This window comes from Solanum stenotomum, chromosome 9 (assembly GCF_019186545.1).
Source record: "Solanum stenotomum isolate F172 chromosome 9, ASM1918654v1, whole genome shotgun sequence".
In the NCBI taxonomy this organism is placed as follows: Eukaryota; Viridiplantae; Streptophyta; class Magnoliopsida; order Solanales; family Solanaceae; genus Solanum; species Solanum stenotomum.
The window spans coordinates 1,578,500-1,596,673 of record NC_064290.1 but is presented as its reverse complement, the minus strand read 5'-3'; the positions used below and the strand labels follow the sequence as shown (position 1 = coordinate 1,596,673).

Genomic DNA, 18,174 nt, shown 5'->3' with positions numbered 1-18,174 from the left:
TCCTCCAATTTCATAATTTCTTTTTTTTAGCCTCCGTTCATTTTTAATTGTTAAAGATACAAAAAATTAGATGTTTATATTTATTTGTTTTGTTTGGAAAGCTAATAGATAATTTACCGTTTATACTCATTTTACCTTTATTATTAAGTAATCATTATTTTTAATTCATTTCCTAATGAGTAAGATGATTTATAATAATTAGAGGTGATATAGTAAAATAATTATTTTATTTGTTGCTTATTAAAAGATGTGTCAAGTCAAATATGGTTGCAATGAATAGTATTTACATTTTGAAAATGTTAAGGTTTTTGATACAAAGAATGTTGAAACTTGAAAATCGAAAAGCATTTCATAATAAAGACTTTACGAATAGTCATATATATATATATAAAAGAGAACCCTAGATCCGCCTATGTGGCGCCACCACAAACCAAAATTCCCTTATAATTTATTTATTTACAAAACTAGCCTTCCTCTTTCATTAAAAATTGTGACTTTATGAAAAGTTGCGACTTTAATGAACAGTTGCGGCTTTTATGAAAATTGTGACTTTTATGAAAAGTTGCGACTTAATGAAGAGTTGCGACTTTTATGAAAAATTGTGACTTTTATGAAAGGTTGTGCCCTTTCTGAAGGGTTGCACCTTTTCCAAATAGTTGTAACATTTTCGATAAGGCACAATAAACATTTGTTCGCACTACCCTTTGTTGTCTATAAATAGAGGGATTTCCTCTCATTTTTAAACAACGAAAATTTTGAACATCTTCTTCTTCTTCTTCTGCACAATTAAATATTTGTGTACTTTGCTCCTGTTACAGATCCTGGTATGTATTTTTACAATCATTAATTTATGCTTAGGTTATTAAGAATAAATGATAAAATGTTATAATTTTCATTTTCCTTTACATTATTAATGTTGTTACCACGTAATCTTCTAGGTAAGATAATATAGTGTTTTAATTTTAATGACTGATAGATTTTAAGTGATTTTATAAATTTCATGATATTAAATTCCTGCGCGAAGCGCATGTAATTTCACTAGTTTACTATAAAGCTAAAAAAATTGTTGGTACATAAGTGACACATGATTGTTACACAGCATCGAATGAACAATCACAAGATAACTTTTCCCCAAATATACAAGTGCCAATAAAAGTATGAACATACAACAACATACCAAATGTAGTCTCACGAAATGAAATCTGAGGTGGATAGAATGTACGCAGAGTATGAACATGTAAGATATCTACGTAGAGTAAGCTAAAAATGAGTACATTTGACCAACTTATATATTATGTATATGTGAACATATGAACTTTAACACATCACACAGAAGAAACTCTCAAGTTTGATTGAACCTTTAGAAGCAACATTCTTCCTGCATATGAATAATTCTGCAGCTTGATATCTTGAATTTCTCCTGAAATCGATAACCTTTGGTATTCTACGCAGCACATTTCTACTTTGGCTTCAATTTCAGGGAAGCGCTGCACGAATAAGCTAGGTTTCAATCTCATATAAATGCTAATGACAGAGTTCAGAGCAACTGAGATGAGCAGAGACTGTATTAAAGGAAGCAAAGTAATGTACCTATTGATGCAGTAACGCTTTCCAGTAGGCGGAGGGCCATCATCAAATACATGCCCAAGATGAGCATCGCAAGCTGCACATAAAACTTCTTGACGAGGCATGAAAATGATAGACAAGTCCATCTTTGACTTCACATTGTTGTCTATGGGCTGGTAGTACGATGGCCACCCGGTTCCACTATCAAATTTGGTAGAAGATCTGCAACAAGCAATATCTAATTTCAGGTTTCACATGCCAAAAGTATTAAGAATGGTTGAGTAATAACCAAATATAAGGAGAATACATACTCAAATAAAGGAGTGTCGCAGCAAATGCAGTGATATGTTCCAGGGGTCTTACTGTTCCAGTACTCTCTGGAAACAAGAACAATGCAGAGATCAGTAAAACAGGCAGCGACGAAAAATTTATAGCACCGTATTTACCATCCCAATGGAAGGGCACTAAGAAGTCGATAAAATTACATCTACTACATAAGTGGTGCAATCATGGTACATCCTTAAATATAAAATATAGACTACAATTTGATTAAATAAGAAACTTGTTCAGTTATTTGCACACATAATATTAGACGTTCCAGTTAACCACATCATGTCTCTGTCAATGATCATTGGGCATTGAGAGTTGAATTCTATTCTGAACTCGTCGTTGAGGTCACTTTGGGCAAGATTCTCAAAATTAGCATAGACTATAAGAGATAATCAAGTTCCTGGTTCCTGCTTCAAGGAAGATCTACGAAACACATAACTCAATATGCCGACTCCCTCCCTTGTCTTCCTCTCCCCGAAACGTGTAAATAACAAGCAAGAGGAAAAAGAGAGCAAAATTAAGTATGTTTCGTGGTCCAGTATTAAACACAGATTATCGCAAGACAATAGGAGTTGTGAAGATTCTAGAGTCGGGTGTAAAAGACAATTGTTGTCGCAGGTAGCTGAAACTGGAATGCCAAGATTGTTGTAGAAATTTTAAACATCTGATCAGGACCAAATATACACATTCCCTCTAAATACTTCTCCTTTTTCCGTTTTGGTGTTAGAAGTCTAGTGTTTCCCCTAAATCGTTGGGTTTATAAATGGAACCCTCACAAAAAAAATCGCTGCAAAATTACACCTACATAAACCAAGTCGTCAACCTTTTCTTCTAAAATCAATTCCTAAATCAACCAGACTTATCCTCCTCAAATATAAATGATAACATTTGACCAATAAACAATACAACGGTAAGCATCAGAGTATTACTTGCCAATATTCAAATACCGATGCTTCCTTGAGAGAGCATCCTATTATTATTGAATTCTACTGACAATCAAAAGACAAAAGATCCACTCCAGCATAAAAGGAAAAGATGAATAGAAAAAGATCATACCCAGTGAATGCCCGTTCTGTACCCTTTTGCCGTGTAATGTAAAATTGTTCATTTGTTAACTTCTTCTTCCACTCCTCATCGCTTACAGAGCTATAATCCATTTTACTGGCCCCTGCACAATGATGTTCATTTTTTATGTCATGGTAAGATGAATCACATCTCCGAAAGCTCCATACTTTAACAATTTCAGCAACATCTCATAAGATGAATAGACAAATATGCTTCACAAAGCTTAAATTTATGCCAAACCATTTTGAGACTATTTCACAAAAATACAATCAACCTCTGCAGTCTAATAATCTTATCTTAGTAAAATCAAGTTGTACATTGTCACATTGATACGAATACAGACTCTAGGCATAATTCAACCCCAAAAGCTAGCTCATGAAGTGATGATTGCACAAGATGGCACATAACCACATCCCCACCGATATCTAACTCTACATACATTTTGAAAATTTTCATGTTCTTGTGGCATTTCAACTGCTTTCTTGAGCCAATTCCCAGTTCCCAAAATTATTTTATAATGGTTCTTGACTATTCCACAACAGTAGCTGCTACTTCCCACCAGCACAAAGTACAGGTAATTCAATCAATCTCCATAATAACTTGGTACAAAATTTGTAAGAGACACAACAAGCTCAGAACATAAAAACTAAAGACTGAATCTTTAAAGTTCTTTCATGTTCTAACTTTTACTACAGTGTAAGCAAAGCTGCCACTTCTCCTACACGTTTGACAGAATCCAATAGCTTTAGCTCAAACCCGTATTTATATTGAAAAAAAACCACTTAATATGTATATAAGTAACTTACCGACATTCTAGAATCCAAAACCTATAAACTAACAACAACAACAACATATTCAGGGTAATCTCATGAGCGGGAGTCTGAAAGGCAACAAATTGGGGCATTCAAACAAAAATGGAAAAGTGATTCTCTATTCGTACAAATTATACTAGAAGAGAGAAAAAAGAGACCTTGAGCACTATCGGGTTTCGAAGAAGAAGCTGAGGAGCCCATTGCACGAATTGAGACTGAGATTCTGTTTTTGATTCCTCCAAAAGTTAGGCAAGACAATGGCTTGCTGTTAAATCCCAATTGGGGTTTTGATGAAAAACTCAATGCTGAGCTGAAAGAGGAGATTGGTATGGTCCAAGAAGCCATGGACATATGCTAAAATTGATTCTGGAATATGAAAATGCTGGCATTTTCTAGTATTCATAGAGGATATGTTCCCATGCTTCGCAAGTCCATGGAAAGATGGTGGTTTTATCATCTTAAACCGTTAAAGATGTTGACTTGTCCTTTCCTATCCACCGTAGATATATACCAGGATGTAATATGAGAATTAAATTTGTATGATCTTTGTATTTAAATTGCAAAATATAAATATATATACCGAGTTTTTCATATGGGTAGTTTTTGTTTCTCCATGTTCTTCCTAACTACTTCGAGGTAGTTTTTAGGGGTCATTTGGTAGGCTGTATTAAAATAAATAATTCATGTATTATGTATGATATTATTTAGTATTATGTTTGGTAGGAATATGGGCTTATGTATAACTAATTCATGGATTAGTTATACCTCCTACATGGTATTATAGGGTGTATTACTAATAACTTTCATTTGGAGGTATTAGTAATACATTAGATATAATACCATGGGATAAGTCTATGTAAAGATAAAAATATTCCTCAAATCATTTTAATTATTTTATTTATTTTCTTGATTTGATGTTTTATATTTGTACTAGTAAATCTATTTAAATAAATTAGCTTACAAATTATTTAGAGAAAGTTGTTTGTTACTGCATAAATCCAATACAAATTAATACAATATTTAAAATGTGAGTTGCTTAACATTAATTAAAAAAAAAAAAGGACAATATTTGTGTGGTTTCTAATTATTTGTATTTGAACAATTTATAAAATTGCATACATATTAAAACTATAACTTGCAATTTTTATGTGTAAATGTAGATGATTTATTCAGTTTTACTATTGTTTATGTCTTTTCAATTTTAAAAGTTGATAGTTTATCTTTTTTTTTAAATTGAAAATTGACATTTTGTAAGTAATCAATTTACTAAGATGACAATTATTTATCCTCAAATAATTTACGTGATAAAAAAAAGGCAAATATGACAACAAAATTGATCTTCTCATAGCTAGTTAGAAGGCCATAAAAAAAATAATATTATCCGGCAATTATTTACCTTAACCTAATTACATAACAATTCAAGGGTATAATTGGAAAGGAGTTTTTTTATAAAGTTTTAACCCAATTCCAAAATGGGGTTGGAACCAATGAACCAAACACTTGATAAAAATAAACCCTGCATTACTAATCCCAGCATTAGTAATCCCTGCATTATTCATTTTTGTACCAAACGACCCCTTAGTGTTTTATGTTTTGTATAATGACAATAGTTGAACAAAGTAACTATCAAGAATAAATATTTTATTCTACGTTTTCAATTAGGTAAGTGGAGCACGATACTTCACAAAATTTAACATTTAAAAAGAGAAAGGATTGTTAGTGCAAGCATGAATGGCAATCCCTTCTACCATGCCAATACTTTTGCTTAGCTTAACTTTGAAATTAGTTGAGATCTTGATTTTGACTACATATATCTATATTGGTTTATTGAAAAGAAAAGTGTAAGTGTGTCGGTTTGAAATGAAGATACTATGTGTGATCACTTTATCTAAAAGTTCATATGTTAAAAGGAGAATTTTATTTATTTACGACACTGTATGTCTATCTAAAATCTTACTGGTTATGACCAGGTTTTGATCGTGAAGTCGAGTGTAGCTGAATATGCCTTATTTTGAGTAGTGGTGTTCTTTCAGTTGGCCAATATTGAGGCTTATAGATAACCACGTTAACTGAAAATAATTTTAATGGGCTTTGCATTGCTACTGGGCCTGGACCACAAGCTTTTATTACATAATTGGGCCTCAAGTTCTCTGACGGTAAAGGTTTATATGTTACAGCCATTTGTACGGTGGTGTTTAAGCGGTAGTCACTCTTTAATTATTGTTTTTGCAATTAAGTTATTTTGTTTTAAGCAAATGTTAGATACTTTATTGTCCTTATTAGTACATATTATCTATTGGTTCAAATTAAGAGAAAATAACACAAATTTCTATTATATAGAAATGTGAAGACGACCGGACGACCAAGGGTAAATCAGTCATTTAACTTAATCAAATATCTATACTTCTTGCTACACGTGTCACTCAATGGCCCAAGATCACTTTATTACCACACAAACACTCAACTTTATTCTAGATGCATCCTCTCCATTGGATTTTTCTTACTTCTATTATTTAATTAATTAATAAATAGAAACTATTTTCTTCACACTGATGGTGGTAGCAATTTCAGGTTAGTATTAGTATTTTTCTCAGTTTTTGGTTTAAGCTTTCTCTTGAATCTCTTCATTTTTCTTTCAATTTAATGGATGAATTCATAGATGTTTTGTCATACTTGACCTATTTCTTTGGCATGATATATTTTTTTTTTCAGACTTTCTAATACTATGCTTTCCTTTCTTTTATCGTCTCAACTGGGTGATTCAACTTTAGGTATGTTTTTATCTTAGTGTTGATATGATATTGAAAAGTTAATGTGGTATTAGTGTTGATATTGAAAGTTAATTGTGGTAGTTATTTCCTTCTTTTTCTAACTAATACTTTTAAATTTTTTACTTTATTTGATCAAAATAACAAGAACAATGAATAAATAGCTAACGACATATTAGAAAGGTGGTAGAGTTTCCAAAGGTTATTATGTGTAAAATGCAGTTGTGATATTTTGGGGGAAGATAAAGATGAATAAAACATTATATTCTAGGTTGTTTGGACTCTTCAAAAATATTATCGCAAACATGTCGAATTCTCCAAAAATGCACTACTTTGGAGGATCCGACACACTCTTGACGACATTTTTTAAGAATCTGATAACATAGGTTATAGTAATAGTTTCATTTGCTCTAGGATTCTTTTTGAATTTTGAAAAATGGCTCTTGTGACATATAAGTACTTTGTTTCAAATTAATACTTGTGACATTTTGGAAAAAGGAACATGTTTGACATTTTCAATTTCTATGCTATATTACTTCAACTTTATGAACTATTCAAATTTTGAATTTGGTGATCAATCAAATATATGAAGATAAGGTCTCAATTTATATGACGTTAAAATATTATTAAATAATACAATTCTAAATTATGTGCTCTGTCAAATACTGTTATATAAAATGAAGCAAAGAAAGTAATAAAGTAGGAATATTATATTAAAAATCTCCATCTCCTCATGCATATGAATTAATATCATATACATGACTTGAACTTCTCACAGTTGTCTGATAAAGGATTTTACTTTTCTTGATGGAAGGTGCATTTCAGTTTCTCTGAAACAAGTCCAGTGTTTCACATGTTGCCTCCATGGTCAGTGGTAATTTCTAATTGATCTGCTCTGGTATATAATATATAATATGCTCATGAAATCAAAATACAAATATAGATGCACCCTTCTTATCTATCTTCAGGTACAAACTCGAGATTGACCAAACATAAAAATAATAGTGTATATATGTGTTATCATTTATCAAAATTTTTAAATGTAATTGTGTTCCTTATGTCTCCAGGAGTCAGAAAAGGATACTGGCATGTACCAATTGCCTCACAACTTGAATATGAAGAGGAAAGGACATGGTTGTGCATTAGGCGTGTCAATTTACCTATGGCAAATCAAGATTCTACCCGTGTAAACATATATGTAAGTGCCTTTTATAAAAAATAGAAGTGCCTTTCTATTCATTTTCAGTTATTTTATTTTGTTGTATGTGCTATACTGTGTGAAAGAATAGTTGGAGACTCTCTAATCTGCGGATTAATTTTTTTTATAGAAGAATATCAGGCTTACGGAATATGTACTGTTACATTAAAGTTTCACTTTGTCTCATGAATGTCGGTAAACTTAATAAATTGTATCCGTGGAGTGGTTCTTGATTCTGAATCTGATAGACTTCTATGGCATGTTCAAATTTGTCTGATTTAATCTTGAATTTGATGTTGTTCTATCCTTAAATTGTGGAGGAGATAGAAGTTTTGTCTTCTCCTGGTTAGACCTTGCCTAAATACCTTAGATTTCTATTTCGTCATAATTGACTTAGGAAGGGTAGTTGATATATTTTTAAGTGGTATTAAAAAGAAAAAGAAAAAATTATTATTTTTTCATTCTTCAAGTAGTTACACAAGGCAAACATTTAATCTATCTCACCTAAATTTACATAATTATGCTATTCAACACTAATTGCAATTTATTATAAATTTGTTGTTTTTATTGTTGATAAAGGAAAAGATACATTCTAGCCGAAGAAACATTAAGTACTAGATGCTCGCCATGTCCTTGCAACATAGTTAGAGATAGATTTTATTATTTTCTTATCAAGATCAACAGAGAAAGAAACAAACACATGAAAAAGAGAATCAGTGACGACTGCTGTACCTGTTGAGGTTGCGGTACCATCTGAGGAACCAAAACAAGATCAAGCACCTAAGCAAGACAAATTTTAGCAATTAAGGTAGTATAATATACCATTCTTTTTTCTCTTTTATATTACGAGGGTAAACGTGATGCATGACTTTTCAACTCCAATAGTTCCTTGGAGATGGGTATCTATTTTCTAGGTAATAAACCATCATCAACTGACTATATTATGACTTTCCAACATTATTGTGGTCTGTCCATTAGTGATTGGAACAGAGTACAAAAATAGAGTAGGAATTGTATAAAAAGATTCCAAGTATTTTTGAACAATTATTAGGTTATCTAAGAACTTTGAAAAAGTGACCTCTAAAAATTCTGACAGGAGACTTCCAGTAAAAATGTTGAAGCAAGAGATTTTCATTTCATTTTGAAGATATGGTTCTTTGTTTGATTGATAGTTTTTGACATTGTAGAGCTATAGAGTAATTAGTTGCTAGAGGAATTGTAAAGATAACTTCAAACTGCTATTTGGATGATTTTATAGTTATGGGTAATACTTTAGTACAACTCTAAGTCTATTTGTTGTGCTTGGAAGATCTTAGATTACTGATTCTTATTCAATTTGTATGAAATTTATAGTTATGGGTAATACCTTCGTACAACTTTAAGTTTAGTTTTAAAAAAATTGAGATGCAATTTCTAAATTTAATAAATTACCTAAGTTGCTAATTTGTCGATATTAACTTTTGGTTACAACTTTTATTTGTAATTTCCTAGATGTTCTAAAAAATATAATGTGGCTCTTCAAAGTGTTGACAAAAAGTGAGATTAGTGAACAAGTCGAATGATGGTTAAGCACTTCCTGATGAGTCTCATGGTGTAGTAACATAATTTTTTTTGGACGTTTGTTTGGTGAAGTAATGTGATGTTTTAAGTGATGTATCCGATCGATACATCGCGTAAATCAAGAATTTTGTAATTTTTCAAATGGTGGAAAATTTTAAAAATATGATAAAATAAGTTGTGTATCTAGATAATTTTTTTAAATATTTTCATAGTAAAATAGAAATAATACTTGATCAAATGCATATGCCAACATTGGCAGAACATGCCGTTTTCATGCAAATATCTGAAATTGGGACGCAATGTATGGAAGTGTTTTTGGATGTATTCGAATTCCACCAAATTTAAGAAATTTTTATAATTTGAAAAACAATAGAGATAAGATATAATTAGTGCTTAACATTATGAGATTTGTGTAAAGTTTCTAAAAAAATTAAGTATGTTTGGCCTGTGCTTAGCATGGGCCAGTACCCATCTAGTCTATCTGTCTATATAATATATAGAAAGGTGAAGAGAGGATGAACAAGGGCATTTTTGTCAATAAAAAAAAAATTTCAAGCTTAGTTTAATTGTACGTTGTGCATAAAGTATTAAAATTTCCAAAAAAACCAACCAAAATGTATGTAATTCTCAATGTATCTACCACTATGTCAATAGTTGTGGATTCTAATGGCCACACGTGTACCAATACATTGGGAGGAGTAAAAAAAATCATTGCAAAGTTACATGGACCCTATTTATTAATTTAATTCAAAAGCATGTACATTCAAACTGATACATTTTTTTTAAAAATCTTTTTTATTTTTGAATGTATAGTTTTTAATGAGATTTTTTCATACCAAAAATTCAAATTTGAGGGCTTTAAATCATTTCCTTTCTTAGTGTGGTTTGGTCACGAAAAAATATTGTTTATTTTATTTAAAAAATTTATAGTTGAAGTCGTGTTTGGTTAAATTTTATGCAAAAAATATTTCAAATTTAAATATACTTTCTCTAAAGGCATAATACATAAATATGTCATTTAATTTAGTTTCATCTAACATCTATGTCCTTCAATTTTAGATGTTCATAAGTAGACACATAATTGATAATCTTGTATAAAATTGAACAAGTTGACACTTGTGTTCTACTTGACGTCCTACATGACAATATAATTCACGTCCTATGCGACATTTTATGTGGCTCCTACGTGTGTTATTCCCCGTAGGACGCATGTTTCTACTTCTTCAATTTTATAAAATTTTAAGTGCTTACTTGTGCACACCCTAAGTTGAATGTCATAGATGTCAGACAAAGTCAAGTTAAAAGATATATTTATATATTATGTTTTTCTAAATATGGTTTATATTACTCAGTTTCTAAAATTTACTTGACTAATTTACCCGAGACATATAACCAAATTGCACTAAGTAAAATAATATCTCAAAATAGATAGTTGTATAATGTCATAGATTAGATCTCTATTGATTTTGCAAATAATATTTGATTATTTGAATGTGTTTTTTTAAAAAATGGGGTCATTTTTATGAGAATAAATAATTTGTGATAAAATTTTAAAAAGGATAATATAGTTAGGGGCCGTTTGTTTATTGGTTAGAGTTATGCAAATATTAGTTATGCATGGTTTAGTTATGCAGGATTTAGTTATGTGGTATTAGTTATGTTGGTATTAGTTATACAAGTATTAGTTATGTAGGTATTAGTTATACAAGTATTAGTTATGTAGGCATTACTTAGTTGTGTAGAGATTACAACAATATTATTAATTACAAAATATATTATTTACAATTAATAAGCAAGCAAATAGTATAATATCCCCCCAAAAAAATAAAGAAAGAAATCTTCTTTATACTTGAGTGGAATTTCTGTTTTTTTTTTCTCTCTAAAAACATAACTCTTTATGTGTTTTGAGATTATTACTCAAAAATCTTTCTCTTAAAAGAGTTGGTACTCAAACTGCTCAAAACTCTTTTGGAGATCTTAGTTTCCTCTCATCTTAAATGTAAAAACATTTTAAAGAAAATGAACTCAGTTCTACTCTTCCTCAACTCATATGCTCAAGTTTTAAAATATTTTTAAAAAGTTTGCAAAAGACTTCTTAAAATAGGGTTCATGCCGAATTATGGACGTGACTGACTCAATTCAAGGACTCAATGATACCTCTCATCTCAAGATTGTTCGACTCATAGGGCTCATGCGAAACTATGGGCATAAACTGCTCAACTCAAGGACCTTCACGGGTAACATGTAGTAGCCCCATGATTAGGAATATAATCCCTAAATGATTAGGAACTCAATACTCAAGACTTAGAACTTGAAGATACTCCTCCTCTCAACGATACTCAACTTATGAAAGTTCATGCGGAATTTATGGGCATGAACGACTCAATTCGAGGGTCTAAATAACAATATGGAATTCATGTATATGATTTTTCTCATTCTCATACTTACTTCCTCAAAACTTAGCCCAAATCAATAATTGATCTCAAAGGATTCACAATTGAACTCAAAGACTTTCTTGAACACTACTCTTAGCTCTTTCTTGAATTTGAATTTTGAAGTATGAATTCAAGAGTTATGATTGATGATAGTGTAGACTCATGAATACATTTTCATCATTCTCATACTCACTTACTCGAGTCTTGAAACAAGTTATTAGAAATTATAGAAGACTCCTCAAAAGACTCAAAGAGACTTTCTCAAAAGACTCGAAAGAACTCTCAAGACTTAACTCTTAGCTCTACCTTGAATTTGAATTATGAATTCAAGGTTATTATTTGTGGTAGGAAAGATATCATAATGATTAAATGAGTTTTAGATAGTTAATCATGAGAAACGGTCAAGAAAACACTGTCTGGGAGCAAGTCCGCGACACGGAGATGCATTCTAATATTTGATCGCGAAATAATATATCTAAGATTGTAATATTGGGCCCGTTAACGGGCCCTTTCATATCTAGAATATATAGATTTGTTTAAATCACAATTTTAAAAGTCTTATTTTCTTTCTTATATTTTATGTCAAGTTCAATAATATTATTATAGCAACTTCTTTTTATTTTCATCAATATGAGTTGTGATACAGTAACAAAATTGTTCCACTCTTAATTGAAGGTTTTGGATTCAAATTTTGAATATAGTAAACATCATGTTGGGAATTTGCGGTGCGTGATTCAAATTTAATTGAAATTTTAATAGGGCACCAAAACTAAATGGAAAATATACAAAGAGAACATTTTATTTTCATCGTAATTAGGGGATACTCAGGGCGGAGCCACGGTGGTTGATCGAAATTTTTTATACTATATATATAGCTTTAGGTTAGTGATACTTTCTTGTAATGATCTTTTTAAACCTTCTAAGGTATCGTTTTTTATTATTTTTTCTGAATCTTCGGTTAATCCAGAAAATCAGTCGTTTACTTTACCTATAAAGATATTTATCATGATGATGTATTTTTTTTCATCAGTATAATTTCCTTTTCCTAATAGGAAATATAATAACTTATTTTGGGACCATAAATCTAGACTTGTTTCTGGATCTCTTTTACAATCTAGATATATATAAAAAAAAATTAATTGTAAAGTTGTGTATATAAATAAAATGAACCCACTCTTTACACAATGAGAGGCGTGCATCAATGGTATGAGTTCAACTTCACCCTGTGAATCCGAGTTTGAACCTCAGTCGAGGCATAACTTTTTTGTTTTGTTTTGTATTTTTTGTTCTTTTTCGTATTTTCCAGATACGTTTCCTTTTAAAAATTAATCAATAAATGTAGACTATTATAGTTCTAGACTTCTAGTTTATGTGAAGTAACAATAGGAATATTCTAAATTTATTAGTTAAGTTTTCTTTTTTATGTTTGTACTAGTGTACTTGGCCGCGCTTCACGCGGTTATGAAAAGAATTAAAATAAAATTTTATACTAAATCATAAAAGATAAGCTATGAAAAATCAATTAAATATATCTATATTTTGTAACAATTGTTATTCCAAGTCATCTATAAGGTATATACTCTTTAATTGAAATTATTAGTTTCTTACATCAATATATATATATATATATATTTTAATTCGTACTTCTTCCTCCTCTTTGTTATAACTTCATCACTACTTACTTTCTAGTATTTGTCTATTCACCAACCTAAAAAATTATCATATCAAAATCACTAACAAACAAAATAAGGTAAGAAAGAAAATACATATAAAAATACACAAAAAAAAAGAGAACAAAAAAAAAAAAGAATTAGCTATGCCGAAAAAATTGAAAAAAATGGCACACACAAATTCCTAATTCTTCTAGTTTTGCTTAGCTTATATACAAAATATTAAAGAGTATATTTCATATTTCAAATAAATACTACATTCAATATACAAATTCCTAAGAGTGAAAAGTCATTGTAATTAAGAAGATTAAGAATGTGACTTTAATATTTTGACATTTGTACATTATGAAACAAAATAATGAATATTAATCATAGAAAATGATAAGACAATTCGAAAATAAAGTTATTGAGACATTTATTTTTATAATAAGTTCAATAATAAGTAGGAAGAAAAAGAATTTTTTTTTACCAAAGTAAAGAGAGAAAATACCACACTATTCTAGTCCAACAATTATTATATAAATAGATAGACTTTTAAGAATCATCAATTTTTTCCCCAGAAAAATCAACACATTATTATAGAAGAAGTTAACATTTACCCTGTATAATTTTTTTTTATATATGTAACACTCCAGACTTTATCAAACAATATTGTTCTTGGAGAATACATACCTAATATTGAAAAATAACTATTTCAAATTGTTGAAAATAAGCAACAATAAGTGTATCTCTATATATTCTAATTAATCATTCAAACTTCAATTCTATCAAACTAATTTGATCATCTCTCTTGATGAAACTGTCACCGTCACTAAATTTCTTCTTTATTTTGTCAAACTTGTACAAAACTAATCTGACACTGTCATAAAAAAATGTCTTCACCTTGTCCTTGTGTTTGGCTACTATGACACAAAATTTTTTTATGTAAAACATATCTATCATGATCTTCATGAACATGGTGGCCATGCATATTTCCGCATCACTTTTTCTATATTCTCTCTTTTCGTTATTAAATACATGATCAATGAAGAAAATAGAAAAAACAAACAAAAACGAAAAAAAATATATTAATAAAAAAAAAGAAGGAAAACATGAAAATGAATACCAAACAATTTCATATATGATTTTTATTTATAGATTGTTTGAATCATAAGAATTAGATAGAAGGAAGTTGAGAAGGCATGTTATTTAAGTGGAGAATGCAAAAATATGGAGGTTTTTTTTTGTAACCCATGAATTATAATTGAATATAATAAATATGATAGATTTTAAAATTATTAAACAAATAATTAATGCAAAAAATGAAAGAAGAACATTAAAAAAAAGAGAAAAAATTACTTAAAATATTAAATATAATAAAATTTATATGAAATATAATATAGATATTATTAGTGGTATATATATAAAATTGATTGATAGAGGAAAATCTTCGATTAGTAGTTAGATGACTCTCAACAAAGTCATAAGTCACTATTTTTAACCAAAATAAATTATACACTTAGTAACAATAAGATTTGTATAAAGTATAAAATAAAGAGAAATTTTCTACAACCTTAATCATTAAAAATTAGAAGGAAAAATACGAAATCAATGCAAAAAATTTCGAGCTCCTATCAACACCCATACACACAAGTCGATCACCATTCAATACCCTTTATTTTATTATTCAAGTCAAACTAAAATATGAATATAATAAGTACGTATCGAAAACATAAAAAATTAAAATGCTAATGTGATAATTTCTACAAAGTCTTACAAATAAAGAGAAATTTTCTACAACCTTATTCATTGAAAACTAGAAGAAAAAAATACAAAACCATTGCACAATTTTTTGAGTTTTTGTCCACATCCATAGACACAAGCCGATCATCATTCAATAGCTTTTATTTTATTATTCAAGTCAAACTAAAACATGAATATATCAAGTACAAATAATATCATGACTATGACTAATAATTATTTAAGGAGCTATGATAATACAAAACTGTGGGAATAATAAAAATAAAGAGCACTGATTTTTATATTAGAGAATTTTAAAAAAAAGATTCTTCTAACTTCTTATATTGCATATTTAGTACAATTAAAAGAGTTAAATGAGTGATATTATTAATATTTTTTTATATAGCACATAAATAAAGATAAATAGAAAAAAGTCCAAAAAATATATTGCAATTGTATTTTTTGGCCAAAGAGAGGTCTTAAATAACTTTCTATATTCCTTAACTATATTATCATGTATACATATAAATTATTGCAATATATAATAACATAGGATCAATTGTTTTTTAAAATATTATATGAATAAATAGAAAAAAGACAACAGAAATAAGGGGGAGAGAAGATAATGATATTTCTTGGACAAAATAAGTGATACATCTACTTTTCAATCCCCAAAATTATATATTTTTATAGCAATACAATTCTAATGAAAAGAAATATGAATTTTCTTATACCACATTATATCTTCTAAAGCTCTCATTCAAATACTTACAGTAATAAAAAATTTATATAAAAATAAATAAATTATTTAATCACAAATATATCAACTTTGCATGTTGATGAATTTTTTTTAAAGAAAATAATCTAGAAATAGTGTTTCAGTAATTATTGTCTCATCATGATAGGTTAAGTGCTTTGATTTTATGTTTCGTGAAAATTTTGCCCTGCAAAAGAAACAATATATGCTAAGTTAAACCAACAAAAATATATGAATAAAAAAATACAGTTTTCTTTGAAAATCATGTACTTCATGAAGATCGGTATAATAGTAATTTGCTTTTCCAATAATTAATATACATAAATAAAATCTCATACTGAAAGAGGAATAAAGAAATGTAGGAAGATGATGATTTACAAATACGAATAAATACAAATGGAGGCTGATGAAAAACTATCTTACTCAGAAATGAAATGATCATTTTTGCCAAATTCAAACTTGAAATTTCATCCTAATTTCACTTTGTCAGATAAAATATTCATGAGCTTTAGATCGATGATATATGAAACTTAAAACTCAATAGAAATATACAATAAATATAATCAAATAAGAAAGAAATAATGTAGTAAGATTTTTAACTTACTTGATGAATATAATGAAATAAGGAAGAAATAATGTAGTAAGATTTTTACTTACTTGATGAGTATAATCAAATTAGGAAGGAAAGATGTAGTAAGATTTTTACTTACTTGATGAGTATAATCAAATTAGGAAGGAAAGATGTAGTAAGATTTTTAACTTACTTGGAATGGATTAAATAAGTAAAACAGGAAAGAAATGGAGCAATTTAAGGAAAAGATATGAATGACACTAATTGTGAGATTAAGGGGAGAAAAAAACCAACGTAAAAGAAGAAATTGAGAAAGGTTTTAAAAGATATGAATAACATTAATTTTCAACAATAGTTATTGTAAAATATTTAATATATAATATTATTTTTTATTTAGTTACAAAATAAGTGATAAATAAAAAAAATGTCAAAAAAAAAAAATATGAATCCTGGCTTTAGAAGCATGCCACATCAGCAGCCTTATAATTCAACTTTATATTATTATATAGATTTGAGAATTATTTAAAATTGTCAATAATTTAGACAATATATTTATAGTTTTTAAATATTCTCTCCGATCCATATTATTTTATCATTTTTCTTTTTACACGCATATTAAGAAATCAAACAAAAATAAAAATTTACTAATATACCCCTTAAAAACTTCTTGCGAATTTTACAAATAAATGTGAACACTTTCAAAAGGAATTAATTACAAGGGTAATATATGAAAAGTTTGATTAATGCTTTCTTGATTTAGTAAGGTGGACAACTAATATGAATCTATGAGACAACTATTTTTAGTAAGATGATCAACTATTATGAGATGGGAGAGTAGTACTTAGTTTATTTTTTTATAGTATACAAAATTGTGTATTTATTTTCCTTTTTACTTGGTATACACAAAAGTTAGGTTAGAGCATTTTTATTTATTTATTATTTTACTAATTTTATTTATTTATTTATTGTTTTCAAAATTGTTATAGTTTTAAGTCTTATATATATGAGTAATAAGTAACTTGTTAAATTGAAAATATGTGGAAAATTTTCTTGTAAGTAGATACAAATTTAATAGAGTATACTTTTTGTTTGGAATATCACCTCAAAATAACTTGTTAAGGATATAATGAAAAGAAATGATAATTATTATTATTGACCGTCGCCATGGTTATTTGTAACTTGAACCCACTTAAACAAAATTTTAAGTCCGCCACTGATGATACTATTGCATATAAATGATCCTGTATCGTTATAATTATTTTTTTTAAAAAAGGAATGATCATCCTGATTTGGAATGATCGTAGACAATTACTACGTTCATGTAAAAAAAAACATTTGGAAGCTCACCTTCTTTAAGTCATTTAAACTCCCAAACAACCGTGAAGAGTGTGGTGAAATAATTAAAGATCTTTTTATTCTTAATTATATGTCTTAAATTTGAATCATGATAATGACGAGTTCTTCTATACGAGCGTTTTACACCTAATTAGTGAGATACCAGCCTAACAAAAAAAGTCTCCATTAAATATAACAACCATCGTACCAGTCAATATATTTGTTGGTACAAAATTTAGATGCGTGAATCAATATTTTTTTAAAAATTAACGTTATGTTTAATCACAAATCATACTGCTTGCTATCGTACTTTTCCTCTAATAATGGGCAACTTTTTTTGGTATGTGCTTATGGGAGGTAATAAGTATTTGGATGAAATAGTTAAGGT

At 28.7% G+C, this 18,174-nt stretch overlaps 1 protein-coding gene and 1 long non-coding RNA gene across 7 annotated transcripts in view; one reads left to right on the top strand and one right to left on the bottom strand.

The window, feature by feature from the left end:
• Positions 1-1,167: 1,167 nt before the first annotated feature.
• LOC125876201 (peptide methionine sulfoxide reductase B1, chloroplastic) lies at positions 1,168-4,141 on the bottom strand. Of its 2 annotated transcripts, none has more exons than XM_049557318.1 (5): positions 3,932-4,141; positions 2,953-3,064; positions 1,878-1,943; positions 1,591-1,788; positions 1,168-1,500 (listed from the first exon to the last, which is right to left on the bottom strand). In XM_049557318.1, exons 1-5 carry the CDS (start codon positions 4,122-4,124, stop codon positions 1,326-1,328), a joined length of 744 nt encoding a protein of 247 aa, XP_049413275.1. In that variant the 5' UTR covers positions 4,125-4,141; the 3' UTR covers positions 1,168-1,325. The 2 variants fall into 2 exon arrangements, with proteins under 2 accessions (XP_049413275.1, XP_049413276.1); XM_049557319.1 differs by having other exon boundaries at positions 1,252-1,487.
• Positions 4,142-6,247: 2,106 nt separating this feature from the next.
• The window catches only part of LOC125876560 (uncharacterized), a 15,823-nt gene continuing 3,896 nt past the window's right edge, over positions 6,248-18,174 (top strand). Inside the window, exons 1-3 of one of the 5 annotated variants that reach the window (XR_007447508.1) lie at positions 6,282-6,344; positions 6,486-6,544; positions 7,356-7,408. This is a non-coding gene — a long non-coding RNA (uncharacterized LOC125876560). Of the gene's footprint in view, positions 6,345-6,380; positions 6,545-7,319; positions 7,409-7,608; positions 7,729-18,174 lie in introns of those variants that run through there. The other 4 variants (XR_007447510.1, XR_007447511.1, XR_007447504.1 and 1 more) reach the window with 4 other exon arrangements.